This window comes from Salmo trutta, chromosome 18 (genome assembly GCF_901001165.1).
Source record: "Salmo trutta chromosome 18, fSalTru1.1, whole genome shotgun sequence".
Taxonomy (NCBI): domain Eukaryota; kingdom Metazoa; phylum Chordata; class Actinopteri; order Salmoniformes; family Salmonidae; genus Salmo; species Salmo trutta.
This window is the reverse complement of record NC_042974.1, coordinates 46451037-46474324: the sequence shown is the minus strand read 5'-3', so window position 1 is coordinate 46474324 and position 23288 is coordinate 46451037. Positions and strand designations below refer to the sequence as shown.

Genomic DNA, 23288 nt, shown 5'->3' with positions numbered 1-23288 from the left:
GTGGAATGAAATACAAATACGCGTGGCGCGAAATACAAATACGTCATAAATGCTATAACTTAAATTTCTCAAACATATGACTATTTTACACCATTTTAAAGACAAGACTCTCGTTAATCTAACCACACTGTCCGATTTCAAAAAGGCTTTACATCGAAAGCAAAACATTAGATTATGTCAGGAGAGTACCCTGCCAAAAATAATCACACAGCCATTTTCAAAGCAAGCATATATGTCACAAAAACCAAAACCACAACTAAATGCAGCACTAACCTTTGATGATATTCATCAGATGACACTCCTAGGACATCATGTTATACAATACATGCATGTTTTGTTCAATCAAGTTCATATTTATATCAAAAACCAGCTTTTTACATAAGCATGTGATGTTCAGAACTAGCATACCCACCGCAAACTTCCGGTGAATTTACTTACTCACGATTAACGTTCACAAAATACATAACAATTATTTTAAGAATTATAGATACAGAACTCCTTTATGCAATCGCGGTGTCAGATTTTAAAATAGCTTTTCGGCGAAAGCACATTTTGCAATATTCTGAGTAGATAGCCCGGCCATCACGGCTAGCTAATTTGACACCCACTAAGTTTGGCCCTCACCAAACTCAGATTTACTATAAGAAAAATTGGATTACCTTTGCTGTTCTTCGTCAGAATGCACTCCCAGGACTTCTACTTCATCAACAAATGTTGTTTTGGTTCGAAATAATCCATAGTTATATCCAAATAGCTCCGTTTTGTTCGTGCGTTCAGGTCAGTATCCGAAGGGTGATGCGCGAGCGTATTTCGTGACAAAAAAAAATCTAAATATTCCATTACCGTACTTAGAAGCATGTCAAACGCTGTTTAAAATCAACTTTTATGCGATTTTTCTCGTAAAATAGCGATAATATTCCAACCGGGCGACGTTGTATTCATTCAAAGAGAGAAAGAAAAACATGGAGAATTCACATGAACGCGCATCTCCAGTGTCACTGTTCTCAGCCTGACCACTCACAAAATCTCCTGCTGTTTTTTGCCCAGAGACTGGAGAGACGTCATTCCACTTTCTGGCGCCTTCTGAGAGCCAATGGAAGCCTTAGAAAATGTCACGTTACAGCAGAGATGCTGTATATTCGATAGAGATGCCGCAGAAGGAGAACAAATTGTCAGACAGGGCACTTCCTGTATGTAATCTTCTCTGGTTTTGGCCTGCCATATGAGTTCTGTTATACTCACAGACACCATTCAAACAGTTTTAGAAACTTTAGAGTGTTTTCTATCCAAATCTACTAATTATATGCATATTCTCGTTTCTGGGCAAGAAACCGGGTACGGCCGGGTACGTTTTTTATCCGGCCGTGCAAATACTGCTCCCTAGCCCCAACAGGTTAATCCCATAGAAAATCTGTGGAGGGAGCTGAAGGTTCGAGTTGCCAAACGTCAGCCTCGAAACCTTAATGACTTGGAGAAGATCTGCAAAGAGGAGTGGGACAAAATCCCTCCTGGGATGTGTGCAAACCTGGTGGCCAACTACAAGAAACGTCTGACCTCTGTGATTGCCACCAAGTACTAAGTCATGTTTTGCAGAGGGGTCAAATACTTATTTCCCTCATTAAAATGCAAATCACTTTATTACATTTTTGACATGCGTTTTTCTGGATTTTTTGTTGTTGTTGTTATTCTGTCTCTCACTGTTCAAATAAACCTACCATTAAAATTATAGACTGATCATTTCTTTGTCAGTGGGCAAACGTACAAAATCAGCAGGGGATAAAATACTTTTTTCCCTCACTGTATATGCAGTCTGATAAGTTGTATAGAAGTTGCATATAACTCCCAAACACATAGTACAATGTCGTGGGCCTTTTAGTGTCTATTCTGAAATCCATAACACTATATCAGTCTTATTGTGAGAGGATACTCATGTTGTATGTGTGTTGCCTTTCATTCAGAGCTGGTCCAGCACCGGAGCCGGTCTGTGATGGTGGGAGATGACGTGCTGCTCCAGTGTGAACTCGGCTCCAACCTGGCAACCCCAGTGTGGACTCTGGGCGGGTCAGAGCTGCAGGGCTACGGCCTGGACTCCGGCTTCAGAGTGGGAAACGATGGCCTCCTGGTCATTGAGTCCCGACCTGAGCAGAGCGGCGAGTACACCTGCCACGCCCTCGAGAACGGCATCCGGATTGCCGTGGTTACGTACTCTGTGACAGTTCGTTTAGACATGCCCCAACCCCAACCCCCTCCCCCGCCCATGGACCCCACCAAGGAAGACTACTCCTACTACACCCCCTGGGACTCTGACTCATCCACCCTTGACCCCCCTCCAGCCAGCGCACCCCCCTCCACAGAGAGGCCCCTGCTACCCCCTCCCCCGGCCCATCTCCCCCCCACCTCGGAGCTGCTCTCCCCCAGGAGCATGGAGGCTATGTACCTGTCCATGATCACCATCCTGGGGGGTCTGTGTCTGGTTCTCACCGTGGTTCTCCTCTACGTGGGCTTCTGTCTTCGGGGCGGCCACAGGGGGAAGTACTCTCTCCGCGCTGCCGCCGCCGCCTCTGCCAATCACACGGACAGGAAGAAAAAACACAGGAAGCAGCATCAGAAACGGCACAGTAGCTCCGCCCACCTAGAGCTCAAGACCATCTCCAGCCACTGTAATGGGAATGGGATCTGTAATGGCAACGGTGTCTCCAAACAACCGGGGGACGGTGACGCGCATGAAGGGGGCTTCCTCCAGATCGTCCCTGGGGAGGGCCAGTCGTCCCCCAACAAGGACCCCCCACCCCCTGCCCCTCCTCTCCCCCCGCCTCCTCAGACCCCCCACACCGCCCTCAACCAATCAGAGTGTGACTTGCAAGACTTCCCCAGCCCCAACGGCCTATCGGCGACGTTACCCAGTGTCTTGCGGAGGATGCACGGTAACAGCTACGTATTGTTAAGACAGAGTGAAGCAGACAGCAGCTCTCCTCTCTGCTACTCCTTCACTGAGGAACTCAACAGGATCCTAGAGAAGAGGAAGCACACACAGCTGCTGCCCAAACCGGACGAGAGCTCTGTGTAGTAGAGGGAATCTGTGTATGGGAGGTAGCTCCCCCTGTGGTGGGAGGACTGAACTGGGACATTAATATAGGCCATTTAGCAGAGCCAAAGCGACTTACATCAGTGAGTACATACATTTTGTATTGGTGGCCCCAGCGACAATTGAACCGGTCATTACATGCTGAAGGGCCTGTTGTAAGGCTCTGATTTTATCTCCTTCTCCACGTCAAGAACAGTAATAGTCATCGGGAGGAACTTGAGAAACTGGCCCCAAACCGAGGTGTGTAGAGATCATTTGTGGATGACCCATGCTGCTCACAGAGTAAATGGGCTCTAGGCAAGTCTATATAACAGCAGCTAGCCTGAACTGAATTATGAGAGAGGGAGATAGCCTGCCATTTGTCCTACTTAAAGGCCCAGTGCAGTCAAAATGCTTTTTACCTGTGTTTTGTATAATATTGTACAACAGTTGATGAAACTAACACTGTAAAAGTGTGACATTTTTTAATCAGTGTTATTTCCTGATATTTGCTAGTTGGAAATACAGTCGTCTAATCAACCTGTTTGCATTGGCGGGAGTTTCGGCCTGCCTGGTGACATCACCAAGCGGTAAATTAGTTAATAGACCAATAACAAAGAGAGTTTCTAACCTCTCTGCCAATAACAGCTAGTTTTAAGTTTTCCCCTCCCCACACAGACCACTCCTAGACAGTCCTAACAAAAGTCTTGCTTGAAAAATGGTTATTTGCTAAAAAAGCAGTTTTTGTCCATTTTAAGGTAAGGTACTTAATTGTTACCTAGAAATGATTGGATATTGATATAAAAACTGCTGCAATGGGCCTTTTTTAAAGTTTTTGCACCACTGAAAATGGGCACACATCTAATGAGTCGCTTGCATGTGGGTTGGAATAACAACTATGTTTCAAAAGAGGAGATTTCTGCACAATATTCAACCTTCCTAGGAGCTATTCTTGTATTGCTTTCTCCTGTTTGACACCCAAAGCCATGGGTTACAGTGAGGACTCACATAAGATAAGCCTGCCTAGAAGAGACAGAGAGAACCTACCTCAACTCTGCAAAACTTAGCAGGCTAGAGCTAACCCAGATCAAGTCAATACGGCTCAGTCTGGATCAATAAAAGACTATCCCTGGAGGGGGTGATTCAGGGAGCAGGCCTCAGATCTCAGCCCCAGAGTAAGGTTCCTTGCTGGGCAGGACACAAGTGGCAGGGACACTGTGAAGTCTCAACACAGACCATGGTAACAAGGAGGAAAAGGAGGAAGAAGAAGAGGCTCATGGGATTATGAAGTTGTTGTGAATTGTGACAATGGCCTTGAATTGGCTTGTGTTTTAAAATGGAGGCAGATGTCCGAAGGAGGGACAAGATGTGTTTTAAGATGGTGTGCTCTACACCTTTTTAGCAGGTTTCATATTAGAACATTGAGGGGAAAAGTGTATTTGTTTTTATTCTTAGAGGTTCTCATTGTAAATTATCTTTATTGATTACAATGGTAACACAAAATGTAATAACCACATTCAAGTATTATTATTAACATATAGCAACGTTTAACCCAAGACAGAGTATCCAATGAAAATACCCTTTGAACATTATATTTGTGATAGGAAATATGACAGTATTAACAGTTTTTATGCAATTTCAATGCCATTTGCTTCAGACATTCATTGGTTATTATGTACTCAAATCAATGGACACTACAAGCACATCAGGACTATGGGAGATTCAACATCATCACACCCTGTCAAGAGACCACACCATCAACTGAGTTGGAGCTAATGGATTAGCAGCACCCCTGCACTACTGACTCTCTTTCTCCTAACCAACTCCAACTAATGTGTCTGAACTGGGGTTGGCAAAATTCCCAGTTCTGAACTCTAACATGACATCACAGCTCAGCCACAGAGGATCAGACATCACTTCCGGTTCATGGCCATAACAACTTATAGGCTACACACCTGAGGTAAGCAGACTGAGTTTTGCTTTCTGGTATTTTGTTGGTTGTACAGACAGACACACAGACAGACAGACACAGAGAGACACACAGAGAGAGACAGACAGACAGCGAGACAGACACAGACAGACAGAAAGAAAGACAGACACAGGCAGACAGAGAGACAGACACAGACAGACAGAGAGACAGACATAGACAGCCAGCCACAGCTAGCCAGACATAGATAAAGACAGAGACAGACAGATAGAGACAGATAGAGCAAGACAGGCACTCTGCCAGCTAGCTGCTTAAACCAGTGTTTTCCAACCCTGGTCCTCGAGAACCCCCAACAGTAATCATTTGTATTGTAACCCTGGACAAGCACACCTGATTCAACTTGTCAACTAATCATCAAGCCCTCATTGAGGTGTCTTTGTCCAGGGCTACAACAACAATGTGTACTGTTGGGGGTACAATTATATACAGTTACTCAGACAAATTGCAATCTCCCATAAAAGCACTGATGTTAAATGGAAGAGCAGTATAGGCCTACTAAAAGAGAGGGAACTAAGGTAAGAACAAACTAGGATTAGTTATATTTGCAGCCTGTGTTACAGCAAAACTGATATGGTGGCCAGATAGTGACATCCAGGGGAGCTCTGCTCTAGTCAGTTCTCCTCTTTTCTTTTAGTGTTGGTTGTTAGGAATACAGAGGGTAGAGTAGAGGGGGTCGATTTTAGTGAAGCAGAGTAAAGAAATCTAGCGGCTCCAGGTGAAGGATGCGAAGAGGACATGAGATGAAACTGTTCACCATTCTCTGAATCGGATGCTCTCCGTTTCTCGCTCTCTCTTTCTCCACTTGCCGTCTTTTCCCTTTTTCACCATCTCCTTTCTCACTTTCTCTCACACATTTTTCTTTCTCTTTTTTCCCTCCTCCCTCATCTTGTCCTTTCTCCTTTGCTTTCTCTTCTTCTCATCTATTTTCTCCATGTCACCACTGATCTCTAGAGTTCTGTCTCTCCTCTGTGAGACGCACCAGTTAATTGGAGCAGGTGAACCTGGCAAGAGCACCTGACCTCTCTGTAGAGAGATTGAAGAGAGAAAGAGGGGAGAGAGAGTTCCACCAGAGATTTCCTGAATAGATTTATTTCACATGCACACTCTCAGTTCTCAATTATCTTCTTATACCTCTAGACCCTGAAAATGGAAAGTAGCACACACATGCAGACACGCACGCTCTCTCTCGCTCTCACTCACTCACATGCGCGCGCACACACACACACACACACACACACACACACACACACACACACACACACACACCACGTATGATTGAATCTAACAAGCCAGGACAGGTCTCTAATGTGAGTCAGTGATGTGGGCTGGAGAAGCAGTGAATTGAATGCTGCAGTAAATCCTAAAAGGCTATAGCTGGTTGGAGACCAAACGTCACATGACCGTGGCATTGATGGAGGAGATGAGAGGAAAGAAAGAAAAAGCAACACAAGCCATTAGAGAAGCCTCCATTAGAGAAGCCTCCATTAGACAAGTCTCCATTAGAGAAGCCTCCATTAGAGAAGCCTCCATTAGAGAAGCCTCCATTAGAGAAGCCTCCATTAGAGAAGCCTCCATTAGACAAGTCTCCATTAGAGAAGCCTCCATTAGAGAAGCCTCCATTAGAGAAGCCTCCATTAGAGAAGCCTCCATTAGACAAGTCTCCATTAGAGAAGCCTCCATTAGAGAAGCCTTCATTAAGCCTTATTCAGCTAGTCTCTAAATATACCCAGGAGTGATGAGACAAGGTGACAGTTATTTAGTTAGGCAGGTAAACTATACTCCCAAAGGGGTTATTTTAGATCAAGATTTGGGATCTACAAATGACGTGAGGATACGTTTGAAGAGTTACAGCCCGCTTCATACACACAGGGACAGCTGTGATGCTATCTATAGCACTGTGCTAGCTTTCATCTTTTTATATATTTTTTTAACCTTTTTCATCCTTTTTTTATGCAAGTTATTTTTGTTTCCCGTGGCTACTGCCCACTGGGGACACCACGTCATTTCAACGTGGATAATTGGCTAATATTTGGTTTACGTTGATCAATGAGATTACAACCTATTGTATATTCACCCATTCAATAAGACAGCCAAAAGTTAGTTGAATTTCCAATGTGTTATCACTATGCTTTCAACCATCTAAAAGCACAACCAAATTCCAATGGAAAAACAATTTGATTTTTGGTTTAGTTGTCACCCAAATGTCTATCACTGCGCTTTCAACCGTTTAAGAGCACAGCAAAGTTCAAATGGGAATAACAATGTCAGATCTTTTGTTTATTTATACAAAAGATGAATGTGTTATCACTGTGCTCCATTTTGTAGCAGAACCAAATGACCTGCATTGCAGTTGAGATTACATTAAAAGTACATAGTGCAAGTGATCAATGCTGTTGGAGATTCTGCACAGATTATTATAGCAATTGTGAACATCTCCACAGACTTGTGATGACCTATGCATGCTGTTTTGAACATGCATGCTTTATAGAATTACATAGGAAGAGATGTTTAGTTACGGTAACCTCAAAATGTGGCCATGGATGTGTTAGGGCAATTCCATGGTAACGGAATTACACTGAGATGCAGATTTCTCACTTTACAAAAAACAAAAATCTAAATTGAAGGAATCAAATTAAACTTAAAAAATGGTTTGATTTTGTCCTATTCTTTAATTAACATAGATTTTTGGTTGAGATGGAGACGTGAATCCAACATATCAATGAATCATTTGTAGACAAACTGCAAGTAAAGCCAGACTAAGTCAGTGGCACAGATGGAACTATCCAAGCAGAAGATAGATCTCCTGTTGATATTTTGTTGCGTTGACAACCAAACATAATTCACTATCACTTTTGAAATACAATAAATAGCCTGTTAACTTGTTGACAAGTAAACAAATACTATGTTGGATTCACATCTCCAACTCAACCAAAAAGAATAGTTAAAGAATGGGATCAAACCAGTGGCTTAGATGGAACTATCCAAGCAGTAGATACATCTCATTTCATTAAATGGTGATATTTTGTAGTCAACCAAACACAATTCAATATTACTTTTGTTATTTGACGTTATTACCTTTGGAAATGGATACCTCAGTAAGTAATATAGGTCATTGTCCATTACAACTACTCTCTGTAACCGGTATGTCCCTGTGCTGTTCACCACAAGATATAGGAGCAAACTGGGGAAAGTGGCAACAGTCAATCACATTTTTTTTTAAGTGTCGATCTCTCAACAATCATTCTCACAAAAGCACATTGGAAATAGTAGGTGAAATAAATATCATAGCTAATCAGGGCTTAGCTCCAATTAAAAAAATAAACAATAATAATATACACTGCTCAAAAAAATAAAGGGAACACTTAAACTACACAATGTAACTCAAAGTCAATCACACTTCTGTGAAATCAAACTGTCCACTTAGGAAGCAACACTGATTGACAATAAATGTCACATGCTGTTGTGCAAATGGAATAGACAACAGGTGGAAATTATAGGCAATTAGCAAGACACCCCCAATAAAGGAGTGGTTCTGCAGGTGGGGACCACAGACCACTTCTCAGTTCCTATGCTTCCTGGCTGATGTTTTGGTCACTTTTGAATGCTGGCAGTGCTTTCACTCTAGTGGTAGCATGAGACGGAGTCTACAACCCACACAAGTGGCTCAGGTAGTGCAGCTCATCCAGGATGGCACATCAATGCGAGCTGTGGCAAGAAGGTTTGCTGTGTCTGTCAGCGTAGTGTCCAGAGCATGGAGGCGCTACCAGGAGACAGGCCAGTACATCAGGAGACGTGGAGGAGGTCGTAGGATGGCAACAACCCAGCAGCAGGACCGCTACATCCGCCTTTGTGCAAGGAGGAGCAGGAGGAGCACTGCCAGAGCCCTGCAAAATGACCTCCAGCAGGCCACAAATGTGCATGTGTCTGCTCAAACGGTCAGAAACAGACTCCATGAGGGTGGTATGAGGGCCCGACATCCACAGGTGGGGGTTGTGCTTACAGCCCAACACCGTGCAGGACGTTTGGCATTTGCCAGAGAACACCAAGATTGGCAAATTCGCCACTGGCGCCCTGTGCTCTTCACAGATGAAAGCAGGTTCACACTGAGCACGTGACAGACGTGACAGAGTCTGGAGACGCCGTGGAGAACGTTCTGCTGCCTGCAACATCCTCCAGCATGACCGGTTTGGCGGTGGGTCAGTCATGGTGTGGGGTGGCATTTCTTTGGGGGGCCGCACAGCCCTCCATGTGCTCGCCAGAGGTAGCCTGACTGCCATTAGGTACCGAAATGAGATCCTCAGACCCCTTGTGAGACCATATGCGGGTGTGGTTGGCTCTGGGTTCCTCCTAATGCAAGACAATGCTAGACCTTATGTGGCTGGAGTGTGTCAGCAGTTCCTGCAAGAGGAAGGCATTGATGCTATGGACTGGCCCGCCCGTTCCCCAGACCTGAATCCAATTGAGCACATCTGGGACATCATGTCTCGCTCCATCCACCAACGCCACGTTGCACCACAGACTGTCCAGGAGTTGGCGGATGCTTTAGTCCAGGTCTGGGAGGAGATCCCTCAGGAGGCCATCTGCCACCTCATCAGGAGCATGCCCAGGCGTTGTAGGGAGGTCATACAGGCACGTGGAGGCCACACACCCTACTGAGCCTCATTTTGACTTGTTTTAAGGACATTACATCAAAGTTGGATCAGCCTGTAGTTTGGTTTTCCACTTTAATTTTGAGTGTGACTCCAAATCCAGACCTCCATGGGTTGATAAATTGGATTTCCATTGATTATTTTTGTGTGATTTTGTTGTCAGCACATTCAACTATGTAAAGAAAAAAGTATTTAATAAGATTATTTCTTTCATTCAGATCTAGGATGTGTTGTTTAAGTGTTCCCTTTATTTTTTTGAGCAGTATATATATATCCTAACGTTCAAAAGTTTGGGGTCACTTAGAAATGTCCTTGTTTTGAAAGAGAAGCACATTTTTTGTCCATTAATATAACATCAAATTGATCAGAAATACAATGTAGACATTGTTAATGTTGTAAATGACTATTGTAGTTGGAAACAACAGATTTTTTATGGAATATCTACATAGGCGTATCTGGAGCATCAGCATTTGTGGGTTTGAATACAGGCTCAAAATAGCCAGAAACAAATAATTTTCTTCTGAAACTCGTCAGTCTACCCGCAGTCTCAACGTCAGCAGTGAAGAGGAGACCCCGGCCTTGCTGGCCTTCTAGGCAGAGTTCCTCTGTCCAATGTCTGTGTTCTTTTGCCCATCTTAATCTTTTATTTTTATTGGCCAGTCTGAGATATGGCTTTTTCTTTGCAACTCTGCCTAGAAGGCCAGCGTCCCGGAGTCGCCTCTTCACTGTTGACGTTGAGACTGCAGGTAGACTGACGAGTACTATTTAATGAAGCTGCCAGTTGAGGACTAGAGAGCATCTGTTTCTCAAACTAGACACTCTAATGTACTTGTCCTCTTGCTCAGTTGTGCACCGGGGTCTCCCACTCTTTCTATTCTGGTTAGAGTTGTGCGAGATCTTCAGTTTCTTGGCAATTTCTCGTATGGAAGAGCCTTCATTTCTCTGAACAAGAATAGACTGACGCGTTTCAGAAGAAAGTTCTTTGTTTCTGACCATTTTGAGCCTGTAATCAAACCCACAAATGCTGATGCTCCAGATACTCAACTAGTCTAAAGAAGGCCAGTTTTATTGCTTCTTTAATCAGGACAACAGTTTTCCGCTGTGCTAACATAATTGCAAAAGGGTTTTCTAATGATCAATTAGCCTTTTAAAATGATAAACTTGGATTAGCTAACACAACGTGCCATTGAACACAGAAGTGATGGTTGCTGATAATGGGCCTCTGTACGCCTATGTAGATATTCCATTAAAAATCAGCCGTTTCCAGCAACAATAGTCATTTACAACATTAACAATGTCTCCACTGATCAATTTTATGTTATTTTAATGGACAAAAAAAAGAGCTTTTCTTTCAAAAACAAGGACATTTCTAAGTGACCCCAAACTTTTGAACAGTAATATATTATTTTTTAGCTTTATTTAACTAGGCAAGTCAGTTAAGAACAAATTCTTCTTTACAATGACGGCCTAGCCCGAACGACCCTGGGCCAATTGTGCACCGCCCTTGATGGTAGACCAAAGGGTAGCTGTAGATAGACCCATTCTCCAGTTGGATGTGCTGCCCAGCCTGTAGTTTTAATGTTGGTTTGAAGGTACAATGTTGGTTTGAAGGTACAAATTCAACATATTTTATACAAGGTTTGTCTATGTTGAAATTTTGTTACTATTATTAAATAATCCTGTGGTTGAAATTTCACCCTCAAAACAACAGTTAAATACTTTTATCAAATCCAGTGTATTTTCCACGTAGATTTCGCATAACAATATGTTGACAAATTACGTTGAAACAACGTTGATTCAACCAGTTTGTGCCCTGTTGGGTGGTGACGCATCAAAACAACACCAGTAAATGAATCCAGAATGTAGATCTCTGTTTCTGACTCACAGATGTCTCTTTCTTCCACAGACCTGAGAGATGCCATCTAGTTTGGGGCCTGTCTGTTTCACATAGATCTTGCTCCAGCCATTGTCAAATATGGTGTGATGTCTCCATGACATGAAGATCTTGCCAACTGGGAATAGTGTAGCTTCAAAATGTCAGTATAACGTCACCGTTTGGAATCAAACACAGCTCCAGTGCAATTGGAAGACAGAGTGAGTGAGTCCTCCCTTCTACAATCCTCCCTTCTACAACCAGTTCACTGCTCTATCCCATCTTAACCTGAGAACTGGAGTTGACATGGATACCTCAGTAAGTAATATAGGTCATGGTACAGTACAACTACTCTCTGCAACCTGACCTGTGCTGTTCACCACAAGATACAGGAGCAAACTGGGGAAAGTGGCATTTAATGGTCCTGGTCTTCACCTCAAACTACTCTGCCCTCTCTATAGCCCTCTCTGTAAAGATGACAAACTATCACACCATGGATGCTTACTAATAGGATGGGGGACCATCATAAACTGTTGTCAGGTTCTAAAAGGACTGCACTATTAGTGCCACTATGTTCTTTGAAGAAAAACATTTAAAAGGGAAAAAAAGCATTTATATTGTGATTTTGTACCAAGTTGCTCTTCTATTGCCGTTGTTGTTTTAAAGCCATTTGTAAGAGGCTCTGATGTGGGTCTCAGTCCATTAGTGTTGCACAAGTAGTCTAATAACACTGTTGAACAGGGGTCTCCAACTCTGGTCCTGGAGATTTATGAGTAGTGTATGCTTTCGTTCCAGCCCAGCGCCAACACAGCTGATGCAACTTATTATGGTCCAGAGTCAGACTGAAGACCATGATGAATTGATTTTGTTTAGTAGGTATGTTAGTGATGGATTGAAGAAAAACCCGGCACATCCAGATGCTCTCCAGGGCCAGGGTTTGGGGAAACCTGTTGTAGAAGCATGGTAGGTTAGCCAACAGCATGATGAACAAAATATACCACCGTAGCTATAAGGCTTAAATTCCAAAATAATAAAATGTGACAGATGATTCATGTGGGTTTGTTTAGATAGTTTCTCACGGGTTGTTAAGCAACATCCACAGCATTCTGTATTTCTCTCTCTCGCTCCATATACTGTATCTACCAATGGTTTCTGTCTGTCTTTCTATCTCTCTCGCTTTGTCTCACACACTCTCTTGCTTTATACAGTATCTCAACCCCTTTCTCTGTCTGCCTGTCTCTCTCTCCTTATTTTTCTCCCTCCTCCATATTTATGTCACATTGAGTAATATGTCCAGTGCAGACACAACAAGATGTCCTCCTGCTTCACTAACACATTGAGTAGCAGCTCACTGACTTCTGGTTCGTTTACATTTCATTTTGATGAGCTGAAATTCTAATAAACAATATGTTTCAACCTCTTCTGTTGTTTATCATTGCTTGTGTGTATTTAACTGACACAGTGCTCTGGTCAGCCCATATTCATCTCTCTTTAGACCTGTATTGCAGTTCAGAGTGAATCAGTGACCTTCGAGGTAGTGAAGCATGGAAGGAAGGAAGGTATTGAAACATGGCCCGAGAATTTACATCAGCTAGTCTCAACAAGCCAGCCAGTTAACATTGCCAAACACTCAGTGTGAGGGAGGGGTACATCATGAGTAAAGTATTAGAGTGATGCACAGGTCTCTGGAGTGTTGTCTGCCTGGGGTGGACCAACACTGACAGATGTTTACAGAGTGGTAATGAAGAGGCAGTCATCTAGGCCCGTTTCCTATTAAATGACTTGGTTAGCATCCAGCCTCGTCTCCCACAAATCTCTGGCTACATTGTGTTATACATACACATACTCAGCTAGCAGGGCTGCTGTCTCAAGGTGGTTCTGTTTGTGTTCTGGGAAGCATAAACGTCACGGTTGAAAGCATAACCGTGTGTCTCATTAGTCTTGTTTAGAGGACATTTGGGGACTCAGTGAAGAGTGTGTTTCTGTCGATCTATTCAGTGTTCTAGAGACATTGCCAAAGGCAGCGGCTAAGAGAAAGCACAGCGATTGAAACGGACTACATTTGTACATCTAGAATAGATTCCCCAGGTCAGTGGGGTTCTAAAGTACTGTACCAATGTTCCACCCTGGTGGAGTTTAAAGGGGATAGTTAATTTGAAGTCAGCTGTACAGCACCTGTAAGACAATAACTCAGTTGTGGAAATAGGTCATAGAATGTACTGTACATGTGTCAAAACTACAGGACAGATAAGTCGGTCACCCATAGACGTGCAACCATGTGTGCCTGTCACCCAGAGACCGATATGTCTCCTAAGAGGATTTACATTATGATACTGTCAGGTAGTCTACTGGTTAATTATAGTACCACAAGCAGCAACAGAACCACACCAATTCTGATGTAATAATGAAAGTTTTGTTTATCTAAGACCAACAGGATCGGCTTGTTCTGCTTGTTGCGGGATCACACTGGTAGAGGGAGTCACTGAAAGGTATGGAGAAGACCTGGATCGAACAAGGGCAGTATGACCGTATGTATTCTTGTTGAGATAATGCACACACACACATACATGCACGTACAGATGCAGGCATGCACGCACAGTCACACATAATCATTGCGTTAAATGCCTTGGACCTTGAACCCATCTTGAAAACCTCAATGTTCCACTGTTTCGTAGTAAAGCACACCCTATCCGGTGGCTCACCATACAGTGAGCCAGCAGTCCTCCTTGGTCAGAGAGAAGCTGTACCGACACTTGGCTCACCCTGATGTTGCCCAACACTCTGACACATGCGGGTCGTGTTCATTAGGGCACACTGTAGAAAAATATTTTGCAACATCAGGGTGAGCCGAACAAGTTCAAATAGTACCATTTTGGACTGTTTTCTTATGTTTCGTGCCAACTGATCAAGATCCAATACCAGTCTTTAATTTGTCATGTAGTTCTCACAGGACAGTCAGAGAGAGATTGTGAGGGAGAGATTCTTAGTTACCTTCTAAACAGGGTTTCTTCACCTCCAGGTTTCAAGGATAACATTCTACCTGCACGTTTGTTAAGATTCTTACCAGAAGCACAATCCATGTTTCAGAGAAGTGGGGAAATATCATTCTTACTTCTTGTGAACTTGGCTAAGACTGAACTCACTAAGACTGATAACAGAAAGTAGTTCAGAGTGATTATGACTAGGACTGATTAGTCTGAACTATTTAAAAGGTTTGATCCGACCCACCGCAACTGATTCAGCTAATTAAATTCTTGGTAATATTTTTTTTAGTTGAACCAGGTGTTTAAGTGCTAGTCTATAACAAAAATATTCACCACCTAGGGATCCCTAAGGAATGGATTGAGAGACTATTTTAGGACCCTTTCCTAGAGTCAGAGGAGATGAGAGAGAGAGAGGGGTTGAACAGGTGAAAAGTCCTAAAAGTGATTCAGAATAATTAGTAGAATATTCCATCGCTTTTATCCTTCACATCTCTCATTTTTCCCTGCTCTCTATGCTTTTCCTAAGGCTAGGGCCTTGGGCAGTTGCATAGCCGTCTCTTGAGAGAGCTGGTTAAACAATACACACACGCACACACATGCTTCACCTGTCACACACAGACAAACATACAAAGAGATGCACACACACAGGGTTGGGGAGTAACTGATTACATCTAAAATATTGTAATCAGATTACAGATATTTTTGGGAAATTAGATTACTTCTTGGATTGCTTTTAAATCCAGAATTGATTTTTGTGAAAAAATACAGACACTTTTCTGTTCTCAATGACATTCAATTTGGCTTTGAAAAAAGGCGGAAGTTTAAAGATGCACTTTGCAGAAATCGCTCTGCCATTTCCTGGTTGCTAAAATTCTAATAGTTCACCTAATTTCTGTTTTTATATGACAAAATAAGCAAGTATATTGTAGTGAATCAGTGTACCATCTAAACCGCTGTGAAATATCTTTTTCATAGCCAAAAATATAATATTTTCAACTGTTTGAAGCTGGTGTACAAAACCAAAAGTAAAAGACGCAAAAACTAAACTTTAGACTGGGAAGCATAGTAATAGGGCACCGAACAGATCTACCACTTCTTAAACTTGCTTTCACAAAAAAATGACAGGTTACATAGTGCAGCTTTAAATTTGTTCCTCCTGGGCAAGTCTGGCCACAAGTCAGAGACCACTATGATGACACACCAAATGCTTTTGATTGGTCATTTTTGTCTTCTTCTAATGCCTCTTTAAGGGAAAATGATCCAAAAGTAATGGAAAGTAATCAGATTACATTACTGAGTTTGGGCAATCCAAAGTTATGTTACTGATACAAATGCTGTACAGGTAAGTAGTAACTATAATGGATTACATTTAGAAAGTAGCCTACCCTACACATGCACACAAACTAATAAATAATTTATGCACAGACGTTCCAGCATCTTCAGGTAGTTTAGCCTGATGGCTCTGCCACAAAGACAATGTCAAAAAACAAAGCCAGGATGACATTGTGACTCATCTCAACCTAGGCGAGGACACACACTCTGGTTTCATAATCATAATACATACTCATTATTCTGACACTTACATACAGTGGATATATCATTGTCTTCCAGTACTGCCACATCATTCCATTGAAAACCCAAACACTGCTTGTTAATCAGGTTCTAAGGCTGTGTGAGTCATATTGTTGTAAGCAAGCACAGCACAGACGTTTGTTATTTCCAATCTGCAAAGAGTTACCATTAGAGATGGACAGGTAACTGCCAAAATAAAGGAAACACTTGAGTAAATGAGGAAAAGAAAGTATATTGAAAGCAGGTGCTTCCACACTGGTGTGGTTCCTGAGTTAATTAAACAATTAACATCCTTTCATGCTTAGGGTCATGTATAAAAATGCCCAGCTGCCCCTTATTTTGGCTACCATGGCTAGTGACTTTGAAAGAGGGGTCTCAAAGGTTTAAAGTGTGTGTGTGTGTGTGTGTGTGTGTGTGTGTGTGTGTGTGTGTGTGTGTGTGTGTGTGTGTGTGTGTGTGTGTGTGTGTGTGTGTGTGTGTGTGTGTGTGTCAGTCACCAGATCTTAACCCAATTGAACACTTATGGGAAATTCTGGAGCGGCGCCTGAGACAGTGTTTTCCACCACCATCAACAAAACACCAAATAATGTAATAATGATTTCGCATCCCTCCAATAGAGTTCCAGACACATTTAGAATCTATGCCAAAGCACATTGAAGCTGTTCTGGTGGGTCGTGGTGGCCCAACGCCCTATTAAGACACTTTATGTTGGACCCTATTGCCTCTATAAAATCAGAAATTGATAGTTTGTTACAACATGCATTTGACCAAAACTGGATCACCAAGCGTGAGCACAAATCCCTAAAAGTCACCTATCCAGTCACCCCAGTCCTTTATGCCCTTCTGAAAGTGCATAAGAACCATTTTCACCCTCCACCCAGACGTATTATCAACGGCATAGAATCAGTCACAGACCCCCTTTCGAAATTCATAGATTATTTTCAGAAAAATATGTTTTTTAAGTTTCCATCATTTTTAAGACACAATATCTACTCAACTGCTTAAATGACTGTCAATTGATTTAGATGTACTCGTGTTCCCAATGAAGACAATAACCCTTTTACCCATATTACGTTTTGGAAGCGCTAAATTGACGACATAATTTTATTTTGGTGTTTATCTAAAGAGAATCTTGATTACTTTGTTATCTGAACAACACAAGGACTTTCCTCCAATTCTCTATTGAAAGTGACCACAACAGCATCAACTTCCTAGATCTCAAAATATTCAAGGATGATCAAAATTCACACTACCATCTATCGGAAACCAAGAGAGAAATACTGTCCTCCACATCTCAAAACAGATATCCCGACTGGCCAGTTTCTACGCCTGAGTCGCAACTGCTCTACACTCACAGAGCTGACACACAGGTTCCAGAGGATATTCTAGACCAATCCTCCAGCGCGCCCACCTCCAGGCTCAGGACATGCCCAGACCGTCACTTCTAGCTCAGAAGCCCCAAAAGAATAGCATGGCACGGCTGTGCATTGTAACATGAATTCAGTCATTGTTCAAACAAAATCAAAAATCCCCTATTCTACAAACTGACTGGGCAAATACTGGTTCAATCAACATTGTTTCCACATATTTCAACCCCCAAAATAAATGTGTTGACATTGAATCAACTTGTAAAACTGATTGGATTAGAACATGAGGGCATTTTGTAATTTTTTAACCCAACTTTTAACCTAAATCCAGTTACATGGTCATTTTTTGTTGTTGATTTTACAATGATTTCACGTTAGTTGACAACTCATACAAAAGTAAATCAAAAATGTGCCCAGTGAGGATGCTCCAGCCTCTGGCGAAAAATCCCCCTCTGTTCTCATATGGAGGAGCACGCTCAAACAGGGACACGCTCGTCCATTCTTTCCAAAAGCCTGACCATTCAAACTGGTTACCTCTACAAGGAACTATAAGTATAGAAGATGAGCTCAATGTAACAACACAGCAAACTGTAAATACTTCACACCCTTTTCCTGGCCGAAAGTTCTACCAGAGACAGTTCATCAATTGTAACTCCACCAACATTATGTATATTCTTACGTGCCCATGTGGTAAATCCTACAGTATGTGGGCCAAGCAAAAATATCTTTAAAAATAAGAATATCTGAACATAAAACAGCTATCTGCACTGGCAATATTAAATATGCTATGGCAAAACACTACTTAGAGCCATATGTGTATTTGTATATACTGTATAATGTCACTGTTTGTTGACTAATGTTTTGAAAACCACTGTGCACCACCCTCACACAGGTCTGGGCAATTGTAATTATCACCTTTGCAATTGCATAAAAAAAACTGTAGCTTTGGCACATCCCAATGATCCGATGAAGGCATAACTGCCTAAACATGTTAGCATGCCCAGCCTAAAATAGAAAGGTGAAATTAGTTGAAGTCTATTTGTCTTAGAAAATAAATCAATTGAGTGAAGCCTTTCCCAATGTCCTTGGGATTTCATTTGAAATCATTGTCATGTATAGTGTCTTCAGAAAGTATTCACACCCATTGACTTTATCCACATTTTGTTGTGTCACAGCCTGAATTTAAAATTTATTTTATTGAGATTTTGTGTCACTGATCTACACACAATACCCCATAATGTCAAAGAGAAAGTATGTTTTTATAAGTGTTTTCAAATGAATAAAAAATGTAAAGCTGAATTGTCTTGAGCCAATAAGTAGTCAACCCTTTTGTTATGGCAAGACTAAATAAGTTCAGGAGTAAAATTGTCACATAAGTCGCATGGACTCACTATGTGTGCAATAATAGTGTTTAACATTCTTTTTAAATGACTACCCCATCTCTGTACCCCACACATACAATTATGTGTAAGGTCCCTAAGTCGAGCAGTGAATTTCGAACACAGATTCAACCACAAAGACCAGGGAGGTTTTCCCTTGGTTCGCAAAGAAGGGCACCTATTGGTAGATGGGTAAAAAAACTAAACAGACATTGAATATCCCTTTGAGCATGTTGCAGTTATTAATTTTACACTTTGTATGGTGTATCAATATACCCAGTCACTACAAAGATACAGGCATCCTTCCTAAATCAGTTGCCAGAGAGGAAGGAAACAGCTCAGGGATTTATTTGTTTAACCTTTATTTAACTAGGCAAGTCAGTTAAGAACAAATTCTTCTTTACAATGACAGCCTACCCTGGCCAAACCGTAACCTGGACAATGCTGGGCCAATTGTGCACCGCCCTATGGGACTCCCAATCACGGCCAGTTGTGATACAGCCTGGAATTAAACCAGGGTCTTTAGTGACGCCTCTAGCACTGAGATGCAGTGCCTTAGACAGCTGCGCCACTCGGGATCCCAACAAATAAGCTTGCTGGGAAGGGGGCTCGAACCCACGTTAGACAGTGCACTATTGATTGGGAGTCAACTGCTTTAGCAGAGCAAGCCACCAGGAAGCAATCACCATGAGGCAAATGGCGATTTTAAAATAGTTAGTTTAATGGACGTGATAAGAAATAACTGAGAATGGATCAACAACATTGTAGTTACTCCACAATACTAACATAAATGACAGAGTGAAAAGAAGGAAGCCTGTACAGAATAAAAAAATATTCAAAAACATACATCTTGTATGCAGTAATGCTCTAAAGTAATACTGTAAAAAAATGTTGGCAAAGCAATTCACTTTTTGTCCTGAATACAAAGCGTTATGTTTAGGGCCAATCCAGCACAACACATAACTGAGTATCGCTCTTCATATTTAGAAGAATGGTGGTGGCTGCATCCTGTTATGTGTATGCTTTTTATCTGCAAGGACTAGGGATTTTATTTTCATTAACATAAACAGAGTAGAGCAAAGCACAGACAAAATCTTAAAGGAAAACCTAGTTCGGTCTGCTTTCCAACAGATACTGGGAAACAGATTCACCTTTCAGCAGGACAATAACCTGAAACACAAGGCCAAATCTACACTGGAGTTGCTTACCAAGATTACATTGAATGTTCCTGAGTGACCTAGTTATAACTCAAATTGGCTTGACAATCTATGACAAGACTTGAAAATGGCTGTCTAGCAATGATCAACAACCAACTTGACACATTTTTTAAGACTAATGGGCAAATATTGTACAAACCAGGTGTGCAAAGCTCTTATAGACTTACCCAGAAAGACTCAGCTGTAATCACTGCCAAAGGGGATTCTAACATGTATTGACTCAGGGTGTTGAATACTTATCTAATCAAGATATATTAGTGTTTTATTTTCCTTTTTTTTATTAAAGATAATTCTTCCTCCACTTTGACGTTACCAAGTATTTTCTGTAGATCATTGACAAAAACTACATTTAAATCCATTTTAATCCCACTTTGTAACACAACAAAATGTGGAAAAAGTCAAGGGGTGTGAATACTTTCTGAAGGCACTGTATGGCAGCACAGCCAGCTAATAAAGTGAGGTTGGGCACCTGTTACACACTCCACTTTCTGTTGGTGTATCCTTTGTAACAACTGTTTGCTGACTAATGTTTTGAATACCACTATGCGTTTCTTTGTATTTTTTTGAAAACATTTTGGAGTGCTGCCATTTCCCAGTGTTCTTGGGATTTCGTTTGAAGTCATTGTCATATATGGCAGAGCAGTCAGCTAATAAAGCAAGATAGTGCACCTGTTACCCAGTCCACTTTATGTTGGTGTTTCCTTTATATGGGAAGTTACCTGTATATGATGGGTCAGTGTCAATAATACAATTTACTAGCTGGGTCTGTGTGAATGAACCATCTACTATTGAGGTTTAACCTGACTACAATACCAAGCATTCACCATCTCTCTCTCGCTCGCTCTCATACACACACACACACACACACACTAACACTCATGCAGTGCACCTCAGGTATCTGTGACTAATTTGACATTAACGTGACGTTAATTCCAACAGCAGGGGACAAACTTAACAGATTCTGCTCTACTAAAGCACAATACTGCTGAAACAAGCAGAACATTTAATCTGCAAGTAGCATACAGAGCTATCACAGAAATATATGTATGCACAATGTGCACAAAGGGAAGCCTTCACAGGGTGCCTGCCATCTCTATCTAGAAGGGCGGGCTGAGTATGAGAAAGTGTATATATGTATGAATGTTCATGTTTATCCTTTATTCTACTGATGAATATTATAATCCATATTTCATGAATTTTGAATAATATTCCTACTTTCATAATTTCACCCTCTAGTGTTATCATTTGTTCTCTCTTTGATCCCTCTCTCTCCTCCCTCTATTCCTGACCACAGGTGACGAGCTGCACCTGTGACCAGTGGGGATCCTATACTGAACAAAATATAAATGTAAAGTGAAGGTCCCATGTTTCATGAGCTGAAATAAGAAATCCCAGAAATGTTCCATATGCACAAAAAGCTTATTTCTCTCAAATTTTATGCACAAATTTGATCACATCCCTATTGGTGAGCATTTCTCCTTTGCCAAGATAATTCATCTACCTGGAGTATTTCTGTCTGTAATAGAGCCCTTTTGTGGGGAAAAACTAATTCTGATTAGCTGGGCCTGGCTCCCCGGGGGGTGTGCCTGGCTTCCAAGTTGGTGGGGCTATGCCCTCCCAGGCCCACCCATGGCTGTACCCCTGTCCAGTCATGTGAAATCCATAGATTACGGCCTAATACATTTATTTCAATTGACTGATTTCCTCATTTGAAATGTAACTCAGTAAAATCTTTTAAATTGTTGCATGTTGCTTTTATATTTTTGCTCAGTATAAACTGTATAGTGGGGTGCTATGGGGTGGGGTGTCTTCTCGAGAAGGCCTGCTTAATCTCACCTGTACCATGTGTTTATTATTTTCAGCCTGAGGGCAATGTATTTTGCACCAGAAAACATGGTCCTGGGATTCTCTTCATAGATATAGCCCAGGCAACAACCTGTCTGGGACACACAAGTCAATGAGAAACAAGACATTCTGTATCTACATTTTGTATCTAATGTTTTCTGTGTGTATGTCACGCCCTAATCTGTTTCACCTGTCTTTGTGATTGTCTACACCCACCTCCAGGTGTCACCTGTTTTTCTCATTAGTCCCTGGGTACTTATTCCTGTGTTCCCTGCTTGTCTTTTGTCAGTTTGTCTTGTTTGTCAAGTCAATCAGTGTGTTTTTTCCCGTTTCCCTGCTTTTTTTCCCTTTCTCTCTGTTTTGCTAGTCCTCCCAGTTGTGACCCTTGCATGTTTGGACTCTGAACCCGCCTGCCTGACCATTCTGCCTGCCCTGACCTCGAGCCTGCCTGTCACTCTGTACCTCCTGGACTCTGACCTGGTTTTGATCTTTTGCCTGTCCACGACCGTTCTCTTGCCTGCCCCTTGAATTATAACAAATATCAGAGACTCAAACCATCTGCCTCCCGTGTCTGCATCTGGGTCTCGCCTTGTGCCCTTTAGTGTGAAGGGAATCATAGGGGGTCTGTGTAGCTAAAGGGCATGTCATTGTAGTATCGATTATAGTTCCTTTATAAAAAAGTGACATTTGTTATAATGTTGTTACTTGTTTAGTTCTTGTGTGGGTTGGACAAAGACTCATGTGTAACGATGGACAAAACAAACAGTCACTGTGGCTGTAGCACGCCATGCCAAGAGACGCCTCCCTGTTCCCTCCATGACCGGTTTAACTCCTAGACAGCCACGTGCTTCTGTTGTTAGATCAGCTGTCACCCACACACACACGCAGGCATGTATGCACTCATACACACACATACGCACACAAGCACGTATGCACACACGCTTTTGCAGGCACGCACTCATGCACGCACCGTCGCGCACACACACACACACACACACACACACACACTCGCGCTTCAGTTGTCACACACACGTACACACATTCCTGTCAATCAAGCCTTTATCTTAATTTTTGGGAAAATTAGACCATTCCGGAATTTTTCCAGATATTCTTTTAAAGAACAAAAAAAAAACAGATTAGAACACTGATGGTGATGTCCTAAAAACTGAAAATGTTACAACACGTATCTGTCTGTCAAATTATACATTTGGAGGCTTACCACCAGTCTGAGTGACACACATTCTCTAGACAAACAGGTCACAGTCTCGCAGTCAGACAACTAATCACTCTTGAATCTAGACAAACTGGAAATACTGGGCTGCATCTCAAGTCTAAAGTGGCTTGCTCTCCT

At 42.0% G+C, this 23288-nt stretch overlaps 1 protein-coding gene across 2 annotated transcripts in view; it reads left to right on the top strand.

The window, feature by feature from the left end:
- Window positions 1–12993, top strand: part of LOC115153389 (semaphorin-4G) — a 61848-nt gene extending 48855 nt beyond the window's left edge. For both annotated transcript variants that reach the window (XM_029698792.1, XM_029698793.1), the window contains 2 exons: window positions 1959–5024; window positions 11607–12993. In XM_029698792.1, coding sequence (XP_029554652.1) covers window positions 1959–3067 — 1109 coding nt within the window. In that variant the 3' untranslated portion in view covers window positions 3068–5024; window positions 11607–12993. The remainder of the gene's footprint in view (window positions 1–1958; window positions 5025–11606) is intronic.
- Window positions 12994–23288: the final 10295 nt, after the last annotated feature.